The following is a 13,786-nucleotide window of genomic DNA, read 5'->3' on the forward strand; positions in this document are numbered from 1 at the left end:
GAGTTTGTATGGAGAATTGGTGTGGAAAGTGAAATAATGTGAGTGGAGAGTAAAAAATATTGAATTGGAGAAAAATTGTATGAAGATTTGGTGTGTGCAAATAAAATGTTTAGGTATTTATAGGAGTAAAAAATACAAATTTTTTTGGTAGTTTTAAAAAATTTTGCAATTTTAATTTTAAGCCAAAAAATGAGGACCGGTTGAAATTATAAAACGTGGCAAATGCCCAAGCACTCAAATTTTTTACCGTTGGTGCTTGTAATTCATAACGGTAAAAAAATTTGAACCCATCATTACACACGCCACTCAAAACTCATTTGGACCTCGGGCTGAAGTTGACACACCCGTTGACTTTGGGGTTGATTTTGGGTGCTCTTAGGTTAAGGGGGTCTATTCAATTAAGATTTTAATAGATTGAGTTTTGAAGCTTAAAAGTCTAGTGGTATTCAATTAGGATTTTCAAGTAATCAATAAAAGTACGTTGGTATTCAATTAAGATTTTTAAGTAGACAATAAAAGTATGTGGTATTTGATCGATTTTAAAGTATTTCATTAAGTGGTGTATTGTGTGAGATTTTAAGTGGATAATATAACTACCAAATCTCATAACAAATCTCACCCTTACATGCTTGATTCTTATAGGTAAGAACTAATAAAAAGAAACACCAACACACATAATAAAAAATGGTTAGGTATAAAACAAATGTATGTCTTCAGACTGGAAGTATGTCAAATCACCTTGAACTCCTTTGGGGGCATGAGAGTCATCGTTTTGAAGGACAAAGACCAACAAAGTGGGGGATCTAGCTGCCCAGACCTCCAAGTTATGAATGAGAAACTTGTTGAACAGATTCTAAGTTATTGCAGTGAGAGTTGGTGTGGAATTTCAAGTGAAGTTAGTAGAGGATGAGAAGATTATGGTGGTGGTGAGAAAGGAAAGGGTGAAGGAGGCCATAGAGAAATTGATGGATGGAGAAGAAAGCCAAGGGAGGAGAGAGAGCCAGAGAGTTAGCGGAGATGACAATATTGAAAGAAGAAACAGCCACTATATTTATAACACATTACCTCCATTGAAGGGCACGTCAATAATTTACCAAAGCCAAATAAGAAAGAAAAAAAACACAAATGATGGAAGAAGAATAGAAGGAAAAAGGAAAGAAAAGAATAGAGAAAAAGGAAAAATATGAAAAAAATATGAAGGTGAAGTATACAGGTCCGAAAGTATCAGTTGCCCAAAAACTACAAGCAAACCAAATATGAGATTATGCCACAAGCTGAAAAAGTGTATTTTTACCCCACAATTTTTGGTCCAAGTCTTGACAAAAACTGGGAGTGGTCGAACGTGGCTAACCCGAATCCAATCTACATTGGGCAAATTTATTTTGGAGAATACAAAAAATTCCTATAAGTGAAAATTGCAATCTATTAAAATCATAAGTAAAATCATGTAATTTCAATCTATTAAAATCTTGTAATTACAAATCTGGCTGAAATCCATTACATTATAATCTTGTAATTACAATATATTAAAATCTTAATTGAATACACCCCCTAAAATGCAACAATTTTTAGAATTCTGCTCCGATTTTTCATATTTTAATGTGCTTAAATCTTGGGATTAAACTATTTTCATGTGTAACGTTTGCATTAAAAGTTCAGCAGATAATACAAAAATTTAAGGTCCATATTTGTTGGGTAACGTTTATGGCACTTTCATTTTCCCCTGTAACACACGCATATGTGGTACTTATACAAAGACTACATATAATTATAGGGGTTTGTAATTTAAGTAATTAAGGCTATCTTCAGTTATGGGCTACATCTCCAATCATGGGCTAAAAACAAATTTGGAGGGCCACAATTAGCCCCTCTAACCAGGCTCCTTGTAGCCCAACTATAGCCCATACCAAATTTTTTTGTGGGCTCAACACATGTTCTTTTCAAGAAGAGAAAGTATACGCGTAGGTGTGAGCACATAACATCTCGTACAACTGCAGATCCAAAAGGCTAATATTAAAGGCACAATGACATCAGCTAGCCTTTAGTTTTTTTAAGAGTAATGCTATTTGAACACACTTAATTGACCACATTAACTGCCCACCTTATATGGCAGCTGATGTGGTCATGCCACATCAATTAATGAAATTAGCTTACATGGAATTTAGTTATTTTTATTTTCTTTTTCCAATGCTCTAAAAAATGAAATACAAAACCTTTAGGTCTCCAAGCAAAAACTTTGTCCACCGCAGCTTAACCATTGAGTTCATCAATCCATCGTCAGACCACCGCTCACTACCATAGAGACAACGTTGTCGTCAAATCATCATCACCATCAATGTGACGTCAATTCTCTTATATATGAGATAATCTTTCTCTACTACGATTAAGAGATATGGTTTCAAGGGCTTTATATAGAATGACTCAGGTGCTCAACCATATATAACTGAGATTGTGAATACTAGAGTCGTTCTATGATGAGGGTATTATATATGAATCATATATGTGAACCTTCATATTAGCAATATGATTCATCTGAATAGTAACTTCACTTAAGTTTAATGAAATGATCTTGTTGCCAATATTAAGGTCCATATGAGGAGTCCATATATAGCACTCTTAGAGCAACTTCATCCATTTGCCCTTTGCCATGGCAAGGGAGGGCTAAGGCAACCATTATTCACGTGAATAGTAGTTGCCCTTGCAAAAAGCCATTTCCGTTTTCACCCGTTGCCATGACAAAGGGCAATTACTATTCATTTTTTTACCTCAATAATTAATTTGGATAATATTTTCGGGTTCCTACGTGTCTATACTATTCATATCTCATAATCGGATAAAATTTTCAATTTCAAATTTCAGATAAATTAAAAATTGGCTGGTATTTATAGAAAAAATTTCATTAATTTTTAGGTATTTTTTTTAAAAAATTCAGAAATTTTCCAATACTTTATTGCAAAAAAATTGATTGTCATTGGATTGGAGGAAAAAATTCCGATCGAAGAGCCCAGACGACGCCACGTGGCAATGTAAAAAAATTCGAATGAGTGGTGACGCCTGGTTTCAATAACATCACCAGGCTTGAGCTCGGGCTGAATTGGCCTGAGGCCAGCCCGACTTCGTGGGTCCTACTCCTAACTCGGGATTGAGCTTGGGCTCCTCGCTGGAACTGGTTTTTTTTTTCTCCCCAGCCTCTAGCTGGGACTTGCTGCTGGAGTTGCTCTTATTATAGAATTTCATGTGAATACCATTATTTGCCTACATAGATGGGCTTAACAAATGTTGGGCCAGGCTGATATAGCTAGATCAGGCACCAGACCGTAAAAGGAGCCGCAGCCTCATCGGCCCACCTTCCGAATCAGAAGGTGAGAGAAACGGGCCTTGTCCCATTTTGGAAAGGATTGATTTGGTGTTTTTTTGGTCGAAGGATTGATTTGGTAGCCATGGCCATTGCCGCAGCAGCAACAGCGACAGTGACAATGGCGCTGGCGAGGCCAACGTCTAATATGTTGCTGACAAGACACAGGGCTAGGTGGGTCTTCACTCCATTTGCTGTTTCTTCTTCCTTTACTTCGTCTTCTTCTTCTTCAAAGCCTTCAAGAGCCCTCATTCTCTACTCCAAGCCCGGGTGCTGTTTGTGCGATGGCCTCAAAGAAAAACTTCAGGCTGCCTTCTTACTCGCTGGCCGTGATTCTCTTCACGACGTTGATTTACAGGTAACCCAATGAGTTTTTATTTAGTTTTGAACTTTTAGCATTTGTATTTCAAGCTTTTTCTCTGTTTTCAATAAAGTTTGTTGTATTGGGTTTTATTCAGATAAGGGATATTACGAGCAATTCAGAGTGGGAAAGAGCTTACCAGTATGAGATACCAGTGCTGGCTAGAGTGCTTTCTGATGGCACTGAGGTTAGTTCCTTCCATTTGGTTTTCTTGGGTCGGCTTTAATTTCAACTTTAATTCCTGTAATGTGCTGTTTTTTCATCGTGAAAGCTTCCAATTTCCGTAATTTATTGCTGTACCAAGCGACTTGGGAGCTTTTTCTGTATTATTATCCTTTGAATAGAATACCGCTAATTTCACATGTTGAGGGAATGACACTCAAATGACACTCAACTTAAGCATAAACATATTCTAAGCTTTATAATTGTACTCTGAACTTGACCCTGTGTTGGAGCAACCACATTTTATGTGAAGCATCAACCCCATTTTAAGAGTAGCAATAACTTTTAGAATAAACGAAACTGCAAAATGAAATAATCACACAAGCAGTTTAACATATTTTGAAAAAGAATCTTATAGAAAATGTCCAGTGGCCAACTTAGCAAGGTGTTGCCACATCCGAGATCACTAAGGATGAACTTGTGCAAGGTATCCTGGCCAACCCAAAATCTAGACTGGACCATAGAAGACTTTGATTTGGAATTTTATAAATCTGTGGCTGCTTTGGTTTGAACAATCCCAGCCAGAATTTAGTTTGGGCTGAATAAGGGTTAAGGTACCTGCTGCCTAAGCCTGATAGGCTGATCCATGGCACAACATGAGGCCTAGTTCCAAAGTATGCTACTTCCCTTCTGTAATAAATTGAGCAAGGATTGTATGCATTTTCTTATTAGTTGAATTGTTGGGGATTGATATCTTTGTATTTTGTTCTATCCTATTTAGTAATACAATGAAAAGCTTCCCATCCACAAAAATCTTTTGATAATGCTACCTTGTATTGGATTATTGTACCCTCTATATTAAACTTCGCTTTGATAGTAGTTTTCTAATAACCATGTGCAATTAGGCTCAAGTTCTAAAGAGTTTGATGGCCATCATGACACCAGAGACAGATTTAACATTCTTTTATTGGCAATGATTGATTGAGTCAATTCTTTGAAGATGAAACTATTTTATTGGATTAGCTGTATAATGCAGTCAATCGAGAAACAATAAAGAAGGCATTAAGATAATATTATTATGATGCTGGATTTTGGCTTTGGGTGTATGTGATTTGATGATTCTTATTAACCTGTCTTATGTATCCTAGGATTAGAAATTGTAGGAATCATGTTGCTCCTAAAGACTGGACATCCCATCAAATTGCACTGTAAAGTTATCAAGTGAACCATGTCACATGGGTGTCAGTTGTGTCATGGCTTGTGGCTAGCCCCTATAATTGAGGCAAAGGCTCCATTGAGTTTAGTTGGGTCAATGCTATGCTGAGTGATGGGTGATTGTAAATGCTACCTATGATTCATTCTTTTTGTTGTGGAACTTAAATCTAATTGACTTTTCTGTGTAAACATTGCATTCAATACCAGCTGATTAAACCAAGTATCCTTCATTTAGATCGATTAACATTGGAAAAGGCTTCGTATGCACATTCCAAAATCATATAATGTGTTCCATTATCCTTTGATATTTGTCTTTTGAATCAATGTGGACACGCCTTTATGTTTCCCATGTTATTTGTAGTTGTCCTTCACTACATATTACCTTTTCTAATAAATTCGAAGGGGATGATTTTCAATTTTCATGCTTTATTTTTGTTTTCTTGCTTTTCTCCTGCTCATGTGAACTATCTTGTGGCACATACAATTCTGACTCTAAATGCTTGCTGACAGATGCAGATCCTTTTTACATCTCTAGTGGCTTAGATTTTTTGTTTTTTGTTTTGTTTTTGTAATAGCCATGAACAAATTTTCCCAGTCATGAATATCTGATTCTAGTTTGCTTTTTTCCTTGTGCATCATTGCGAGGATATGGTTTCAGTTGTTAATCTCTTTTACAAATATACTTTTTTTGGTGCTTTGCCATGTATCAAACAATTACCTTGCTTTAGATGGTGGATTGACAATCAAATAAACAGCCAACGCAATTATTGATGGGATTGTCTCTATGAGGTGGCCTATCTTGCTTGAAGCATCTCAAGTTTACTTACCCTTATTGTTTCCTTTTAGCAATGCTGAGAATTTGTGTATATGGTACAAGACTTCAACTGCATTTCCCTCAGTCTGAAATCTGAAAGAATTTAGATATTTTTTGTTTTGTTTTGATGAATCACATTTGTAGTTTCATCTGATGAAAATATCGAATTATGGTCCAGGAAACTCTACCTAGATTATCTCCTCGTCTCGGGGTGGAACTGGTTCAGAAGAAGATAGCTGCTGCCTTTAAACATTAGTGGGTTTTGGACCCTGTGTAGAAGTGAAGTTTTTTCATTGGCTATTTGGCATGTATCTTGAATGATAAAGGAATTTGTAGTTCACATCAACTTTGTAGCCAACTTTTAGTGAACGGCCAGACAAATTTTCTTTTGACCCTTCTTTCTTGATCCCTTTTTGTTCTTCTGCCTTTATTTCCTTTACAGTTGACTGTTTTCTATCAATGAAAAATGTAGACGAAACTACATATGCAAGATGGACACTTAACCCCTTCCTTTCTCATCTTTTCTCAATAATTGGTCTCTGGAGGGGTCTGTGGAAGGAGACATTAGACTAACCCACAATTTAAAGCAATTTTATATTTCTCGAAAAATAAATAAATAAAAAGTTAAAAATGTATCATTGAGAAGGTGGTCCATTATCTATAAAAAGAAAAAGAAAACGTTTTGAAAGTTGCAAGATTTGTTTTAAATCACAACCCTTAAACAAGTTCCACAATTAATTCACTCACTTTTGTTGACGCAGACGTCTCTATAGTTTGTTCTAATGTTCATGCTGACATGATGATAATGGATTCGGATCCTCTATTCTAATTTTCTCTGTCATGATCTGCTTGATTTTCGTTTTCGCCTCATTGAAATTCAATTTAAGGAATTTAAATTGGATACATCATCCTTAAAATAAAAAACTCAATTTACTCCTAATTAAAAATGAAAAAAAAAAAACCATTTTGCATTGGAATTAAAAGAAAGCAAATTCTTTAATCTTCAAGCATTATTGCAATTCATGGAAAAGTTTTCTTGTCCGCTTTAATCTCTCCTCTTGCTTTCTTGTAAGAAGACAGATTTCCATCACTTTATTTTCCTTCACTCTCTTTCTCGAAATCTTTATTTTCTAAAACATTACAAGGATCAAATCGTCACCCTTTTGAATGAAAATGAGTTATCCATTTTAAATGCATTCTTTTTTCAGTGGATATTAAAGATAGGATACAGTGTATGTCACTCCAATATTTTGACATAAAAAACTTGTAAATAAATATTCATAATTAATACATTATATTGAGAAAAATGCCCTATTAAAATAAGAAAGAAAAAAAAAAGATTTTTGCTTTGTGAAGTTGCTACTATTTTTTTAATTTTTTTTAAAGGAAACATGACAATGATACTTACACAATTAATTAATTAATTATGCAAATATAAATTATTATTATTATTCAAAGGGAAAAAAACTAAAGGAAAAGCAGTCATTGATTATTGCTTATCGGAAGATGAACTCAACTTTGCCATTAGCACTTAAAAAGATGAGGAAAAAAGGGATTACACGCAAAGGTCCTTTCATCACATACATTATGCAGAAGAGCAGGAAAGTTGATTAAATTTTGAATCACACAAAAATCAAAAGTACCAAAAGTAATAGATATGCTTATATTTCTTTGACCAAATTTCTCTTCACTAAAACTCATGCATCTGCCTTCTTTCTTTGTCACTCACTTTTTCTTAAAGTGATGAGGAGTTAAATAGTAGTTGTTCCAAACACTTCACGACTTGATTAGCTAGATAGAGGCATCTCTGTCTAGCATGTTAAGATCATTTTAAAGGTTCTTTCTTGCTGTATATTTCCCTTCTCATTAAAAATGATGAGTCAATTCTCCCTCCTTTAGCCGCCCCATATTATTTGGCCACGAATCGCCAAATGTTCATAGATATATAGAGTCATCTCTATTGATGGATATGTTCAATAAATAAATTTCTTACGTGATTTCATCGATCCAAACATTCTATTTTTTGAGTATTTAGATTATTCTTATAATAAATAAATAAATAATTTAAATTAGTGACATATAAGGTGGAATGAGCCATATAAACATATCCCTAAAATAAGTTTATGTGTATTTATATTGATTGACACTCCGACAAGCATGCCAAACATTTCAAACATAATGCAATTTTTTCTACACAAGGCTTTGCCATGTTTCCAGCTTGAAACCGATAAGATTGAAAAGAGAGAAGAAAAAAACACTTATCACATTGATTAAAATTCAGAAGCGGCGAATGGATTAGCATAGTTTTGTTTGTTTTTTGATTCATGCATCTTCATGATGTCACGATTTTCCTGATATTATTCAAGATATTGTCATTGAAAATTCGCGGTAATCTTTTTTCACTGAATAGGACATGTCACATGTATGCACCAGTTGCGAAGGGATATGTTTTTCCCATTTAGGTAACCAAAGGGTCCCTGCAACAAGAAGAAAAATTAAATGGTAGGGCGTAGTCTCCTACAAAGAATTAAAAGGTTCCAACTTTGTGGCACAGAAATTTTTTGATTGATTAACAAATGTTTAAAAAAAATTATACATATATAAATACTTAATCAAGTTGGTTTGAGAGGATGTACTTCCCACTATGCACCGAGTTCGAATATCCCTCCAAATAATTTATATTAAAGTAAAATATCGCTTGTATTAAAAAAGAAGAAGATATATAAATCTCAATAATTGTACATTTAAAAGCTCAATTACTTATGGATTACGGAACATGACCTGTCCTCATCATGCATGCTGAATGGGAAGCAACTATATGTAAATATGCGCACGCAAGATGCATGGCTCTTTTCACATCCATCAATTAGAAACCTTATAAAACTTGGCTGTAGACAGACATCAGCTCATTGCTAATTTTATCCAAAACAAAAACTTGACTCCCACCTTCCTCTATCTTGCTTAACCAAAAATTACACTGATACATATTTAGCAAAACCATTAGATATAATAGTTGGTGTTTACTGTAAGTTGGTTTAAGAGCTTTTGTGATTACAAAAAAGAGTTGGTGATGGTTTGTTTGCCCAATTTTTTCAAGAAATATCTGTAAGTTCTTTAAGATTAGATAGACCCCTCCTGAAAAGAGACAGACAAGATATTAAAGCTACACCTATGTTCATTGTAAAATGAAACTCCCATACACAACCAGCGAGCACAATTGAAGCACAAAGACACAGAAAAGCACAATTGCACAATTGCCTATCAGTAATGACCGAAGCACGCATACTTTCAAAGACAGGACCATGCATCCACAAAAATATTGCAAAATAAAACCCTTTTCTTCAAGTGGGTGTCGGTATGAGTGGCTCTGTACAAGCTATACGTCTCATATCAAAGAATAATCTAAATACAATAGCACAATAGTGGGTTTACATTATCCTATCATAATTAATCTTTTTTCCTCTATAAGAGGGCCATTGCATGCACCTTTTAATTTCATCCCCAATCAACCAGTTCCACTTCTCACAAGGAAGAAATTAAGTTAAATCGAGAGAGAGAGAGAGAGATGGCATGTGGGCAGTTTGGTGTTATGTTGAACAAGCTGAAACCTTATTTGCTTGTTGTGAGCTTGCAATTTGGGACTGCAGGGATGTACATAATCAGCATGGTTACTCTCAACCATGGCATGAACCGATTTGTTCTCATCGTCTATCGCAATGCTGCTGCAGCCCTCTTCCTTGCTCCTTTCGCCTTGGTTCTTGAAAGGTATTTCTATCTCTAATTAGTCACATTTAAGTAATAAGAATCTGAAATTAATTCAGTTTTTTCTTTGTGAATTAATTTTCATTTGTTTTACAGGACAACGAGACCAAAAATGACGATTTCCACCTTTTTGCACATAATGGTGCTGGGATTCCTAGAGTAAAGATCTCTCACTAACAAGCATACTGAGTATTGCTAATCATATATGAATTTCACGTCTGTAACGAATGTGATAATTAAATGTGGTACATGTAAAGTTTAAAACTTTAAAAAAAAAAAAAAAAAGTAGTACAGCTGTCCCACAGGTTCCCAATCATGTACAGTTGAATGTTGATCGTGACTAATAGGAGCAAACAGAGATAGGGGAGACCAATGCTAACGCGTATGACTTGGATTATTTTATTTTATTTTAAATACGTATTCACCTGATTGTGCAGGCCAATTGTTGATCAGGGGTTTACGTACTTGGGGATGAAATACACATCGGCATCATTTACATCTGCTATCATGAACGCCGTCCCGTCTGTTACCTTTGTTGTCGCAGTTATTTTTCGGTAAAAATCAATGAATTAGATTCATTCCTAATTCATAATTCGGAAAAATAAGTATTCGTCTAACAACATAAGTTCAGCCAAAAAAAAAAAAAAAAAACTCCGCTAAACCATAATATAATAACATGTGGGTTATAAAATTTTTGCAGGGTAGAAAGTGTAAAGATGAAAGAGGTACGCAGTCAAGCCAAGGTGATAGGAACCCTAGTAACTTTTGCTGGCGCCTTGCTGATGACAGTGTACAAAGGCCCTGTCGTTGGCCTCCTATGGTCACACAAAACCAGCAGCCACAGCAGCACCACTACATCCTCCGACCAACACTGGGTAACCGGGACACTCTTCATCCTCATAGGTTGTGTTGCTTGGTCCTGTTTCTACGTGTTGCAAGTAAGTATTAATTGCATGGCCAGTAATTAAATTACGTTTGCATGCGAGTAATATGAAGCTTAATATATGTGACGTGATTGACGTTAATTTACGTATCGATATCCAGTCCATAACAGTGAAGAAATACCCTGCAAACATCTCACTTTCCTGCTTGATATGCTTGGTGGGAGCGTTGCAAGGTGCAGCCGTGGCAGTTACTGTAGAACGTCGTGCTAGTGCGTGGGCGGTCGGCTGGGATTCGAGGCTCCTAGCGCCTCTCTACTCGGTTAGTTCCATACAATGCAACGGGAACACGACCTCCTAACACGAATTGCCATTTTTAAATGTGTCTAGTACATTCAATTATAGATTGTGATTTTTTTTTTCAATATGTAAGTATTTCTTCATTTTTAACTAATTAGAAGATGCATTGTCAATGATTTAGGGAATAATTGGCTCTGGAATTACTTACTACGTGCAAGGCTTGGTGATGAAGACTAGAGGCCCGGTTTTCGTAACAGCTTTCAACCCTCTCTGCATGATCATCGTCTCTATTCTGGGTTCCATTATTCTAGCTGAGAAACTTCACCTTGGCAGGTAAAGGAAAAAAAAACTAAAATTGGGCTAACATTATATTTCCTCTGTCTTGAATATTTCTTAATCCTAATATTCTGCTATATGCCACATTTTGGTAAGTTGTGCACATTATTCCTATATTATGACAAAATCCAATCCTAAATAATTAAAATTATCGATAATGAGGAATAATAATGGCATGTACAAAGTGTGTTGTGATGTCGTACGTCTTGTGACGCAGCTTTTCTCAGGAACAAATACTTTAGAGAAGGTATATATCTTTGTGATGTAATCAATCAACTTTAAGCATTGATATGATCTTTATCTGAATAGTTATACTTTGTATATTTAATTTCTCTTCGATGAAGACGTGGGTTATGCCAGTTGGTCAGGGCAGTGAGCCCGCCTTGTTGCACCTAAGTTTAAATATTTCTCCTCCGTATATTAGATTAATTTAGACTATAGTTTATATATAAAAATCCCTCTGTTTTTTTGTTTTTTGTTTTTTTAATTTTAAAACTTGATGTGTAGTATAATTGGAGGCGTGATCATCGTGCTTGGCCTTTATTCTGTGGTGTGGGGTAAAAGCAAGGATTATTGTAAAAGCTCAGCAGTGCCATCCAGTCCTGCTATGAAGGATGAAGCTCACGAATTGCCAATTTCTAGTGGAAGTGCGCCTATCAATGGGACTAAATTGGTCATTGACAAAAATGGCAGCAACCAGCCATCCCAAATGCAATATATGACGGTCCAAATATAATGCTAATCTTACCTTAAATTTGCAGTATAAAGAACCAGAAATGTCTTTTTAATCTCCCTTTCGAATATGATTGTAATTATGAATCTATAATTAGCATGTAGCAATCCGCTTCTTTTCTAAGAGCTAGTTTCTTACTATCTAGTTGAAAAACGCTGTCAACAAGCCCCAATAAGAATATATACCCATGTCAATTCTATATAGCTTGCACAATGTTCTCCAACTATTTTCTTCTTTCTTTTCTTTTCCCTTTTTTTTAGATCTTATGAATAAAGCTGCAGATATTGTACATACTCATCATCACATTTCTCGTATTGGTGAGATTCGGTGGATATTACATAAAGATACAACCAGTAATGCGATCTGTAAATGCGGAATAAATAATTTATTCTTAAACTAATATAATTAATATTGATAAAATTTAGAGAAATTGATGTTGTTTGAGAGAATGTAACTTGTCAAATTATCTCTTTATATAGTACATGCCTAGAGTATCAACTATCAACAAGGTGCACATGTCATGCAAGAAAATTAATTAGGTTGATTTGAGATAATTGTCATATTGTCAGTTCCTTTTCAAATTCTCTCACATCTTATTCTATTAGGTAGCTAGGGGCCTCTTTCTTCAAACATATCTGATTTGTGGAAATTTGTATTCTGCCGTTTACGGTACGACACTAGAGCCAATATGACACACCATCTATGGTAAGGACCTTCTTTATTGTGTGGTCTGAATAAAAAGGACTTGCAATTCCATATGTTTTTTCAATATAACTTTGTACATTGGGTTTTAAAAATAAAATTCAAAACTGTTGGACGACACCATTGGCTTGTAAACTATATCAGTGGGGTGGGGAAAAAGCAAGTACGTCACTATTGAAAAATAAGAAAAAGAGAAGCTTGTAGGTGTTGTATCAATCCTTAATATAAGAACTTTTGGTGGATTAAAATCTAAAAATTCTTACAAGTGGTCACTTGCTCTAGGGCCATTCGGAAGAATACGAATATAGCCTTTGCAAATTGCAAGAAGAAAGAAAGAAAAAAAAAAGGAGATTTGCTTCATGCACATGGTGATTGTACTAACAAATGTGCTGCTCTCTTGTAATCTTTTTTTTTTTTTTTTTTTTTTTTGAGTACAAGTGATAGTCGAAACTACAATGTATGGAGTTTTTTATACACACACAACTAAAATGCCTTTGGGGTTCGAACTTAAGACCTCTAGTCTGCAAGTCAAAGTTTTTTTCCATTGAGCTAGACTTTGCTGACTCAATCTTCTATTTTTGTTCATCTCATCAAGATTTGAATCTCTGGCATGTTCTTATCCATAATATGTAACTAAGGACATATTACATGAATAAACAAGATTTTTTTTCTTCTTCCTTCCTCTCACCGTATAGTTCTAAATTAAAGCGTCTTCTCTTATTGCATGTCGCCTTACACTTACAAATTAGGGCACGAGGACAGTAAAAACACACTAGAAGTTGGCCAATACTTTTGCTCGTTTTTATTTTTTTATTTTTGGAATAATTCTAACCACATTCTCTTTTCAAAGACAGTATCAAGATTATATGGTGGGATTCCACCAACCTGATTAATTGTTTTCGTGGAATCCAAACACGAAACCACAAACTTTATATGTTTGGACTTTGTCTCCCCAGGTGTTTTATACTCATCCAGGAAAAAATATATGGTGAAAATACCGTGAGATTATAATATTATATACATATTTAAGCAACACTATATTTAAACTTAATAGGTTATTCTTTTCTCTTGCCCACTATATTGCTGTAAGGCAAAGGCATATTATCAGATGATGCCACTCTCAAAGGGCTAGCTACTAAGCTAGTTATTTAATGAACATATATAT

The 13,786-nt window shown here is 35.0% G+C and overlaps 2 protein-coding genes across 3 annotated transcripts; both read left to right on the forward strand.

The window, feature by feature from the left end:
- The first annotated feature begins 3,378 nt into the window (after nucleotides 1-3,378).
- On the forward strand, nucleotides 3,379-6,305 carry LOC103319948 (Thioredoxin superfamily protein). Of its 2 annotated transcripts, XM_008221539.3 has the most exons (4): nucleotides 3,379-3,713; nucleotides 3,814-3,903; nucleotides 5,822-5,882; nucleotides 6,086-6,305. In XM_008221539.3, the coding sequence occupies exons 1-3, from the start codon at nucleotides 3,441-3,443 to the stop codon at nucleotides 5,831-5,833; spliced, it is 375 nt and encodes a 124-aa protein (XP_008219761.2). In that variant the 5' UTR covers nucleotides 3,379-3,440; the 3' UTR covers nucleotides 5,834-5,882; nucleotides 6,086-6,305. The 2 variants fall into 2 exon arrangements, with proteins under 2 accessions (XP_008219761.2, XP_008219760.2); XM_008221538.3 differs by lacking the exon at nucleotides 5,822-5,882 and having other exon boundaries at nucleotides 3,383-3,713.
- A 3,080-nt stretch (nucleotides 6,306-9,385) lies between these two features.
- LOC103319949 (WAT1-related protein At4g08290) lies at nucleotides 9,386-12,122 on the forward strand. The gene is made up of 7 exons (XM_008221540.2): nucleotides 9,386-9,672; nucleotides 9,766-9,828; nucleotides 10,107-10,223; nucleotides 10,370-10,607; nucleotides 10,714-10,872; nucleotides 11,032-11,183; nucleotides 11,694-12,122. The coding sequence occupies exons 1-7, from the start codon at nucleotides 9,473-9,475 to the stop codon at nucleotides 11,920-11,922; spliced, it is 1,158 nt and encodes a 385-aa protein (XP_008219762.1). The 5' UTR covers nucleotides 9,386-9,472; the 3' UTR covers nucleotides 11,923-12,122.
- Nucleotides 12,123-13,786: the final 1,664 nt, after the last annotated feature.

This window comes from Prunus mume, linkage group LG2 (genome assembly GCF_029339155.1).
Source record: "Prunus mume cultivar Tortuosa linkage group LG2, ASM2933915v1, whole genome shotgun sequence".
Lineage (NCBI taxonomy): Eukaryota > Viridiplantae > Streptophyta > Magnoliopsida > Rosales > Rosaceae > Prunus > Prunus mume.

Bases quoted from the DNA above. Each gene is read 5' to 3' on its own strand.
- LOC103319948 (XM_008221538.3), top strand. From the start codon at position 3,441: ATGGCCATTGCCGCAGCAGCAACAGCGACAGTGACAATGGCGCTGGCG. The intron at 3,714-3,813 runs GTAACCCAATGA...GGTTTTATTCAG, and splicing joins TTCACGACGTTGATTTACAG to ATAAGGGATATTACGAGCAA. The intron at 3,904-6,085 runs GTTAGTTCCTTC...ATTATGGTCCAG, and splicing joins TGCTTTCTGATGGCACTGAG to GAAACTCTACCTAGATTATC.
- LOC103319949 (XM_008221540.2), top strand. From the start codon at position 9,473: ATGGCATGTGGGCAGTTTGGTGTTATGTTGAACAAGCTGAAACCTTAT. The intron at 10,608-10,713 runs GTAAGTATTAAT...ATCGATATCCAG, and splicing joins CCTGTTTCTACGTGTTGCAA to TCCATAACAGTGAAGAAATA. The intron at 10,873-11,031 runs GTTAGTTCCATA...TCAATGATTTAG, and splicing joins TCCTAGCGCCTCTCTACTCG to GGAATAATTGGCTCTGGAAT.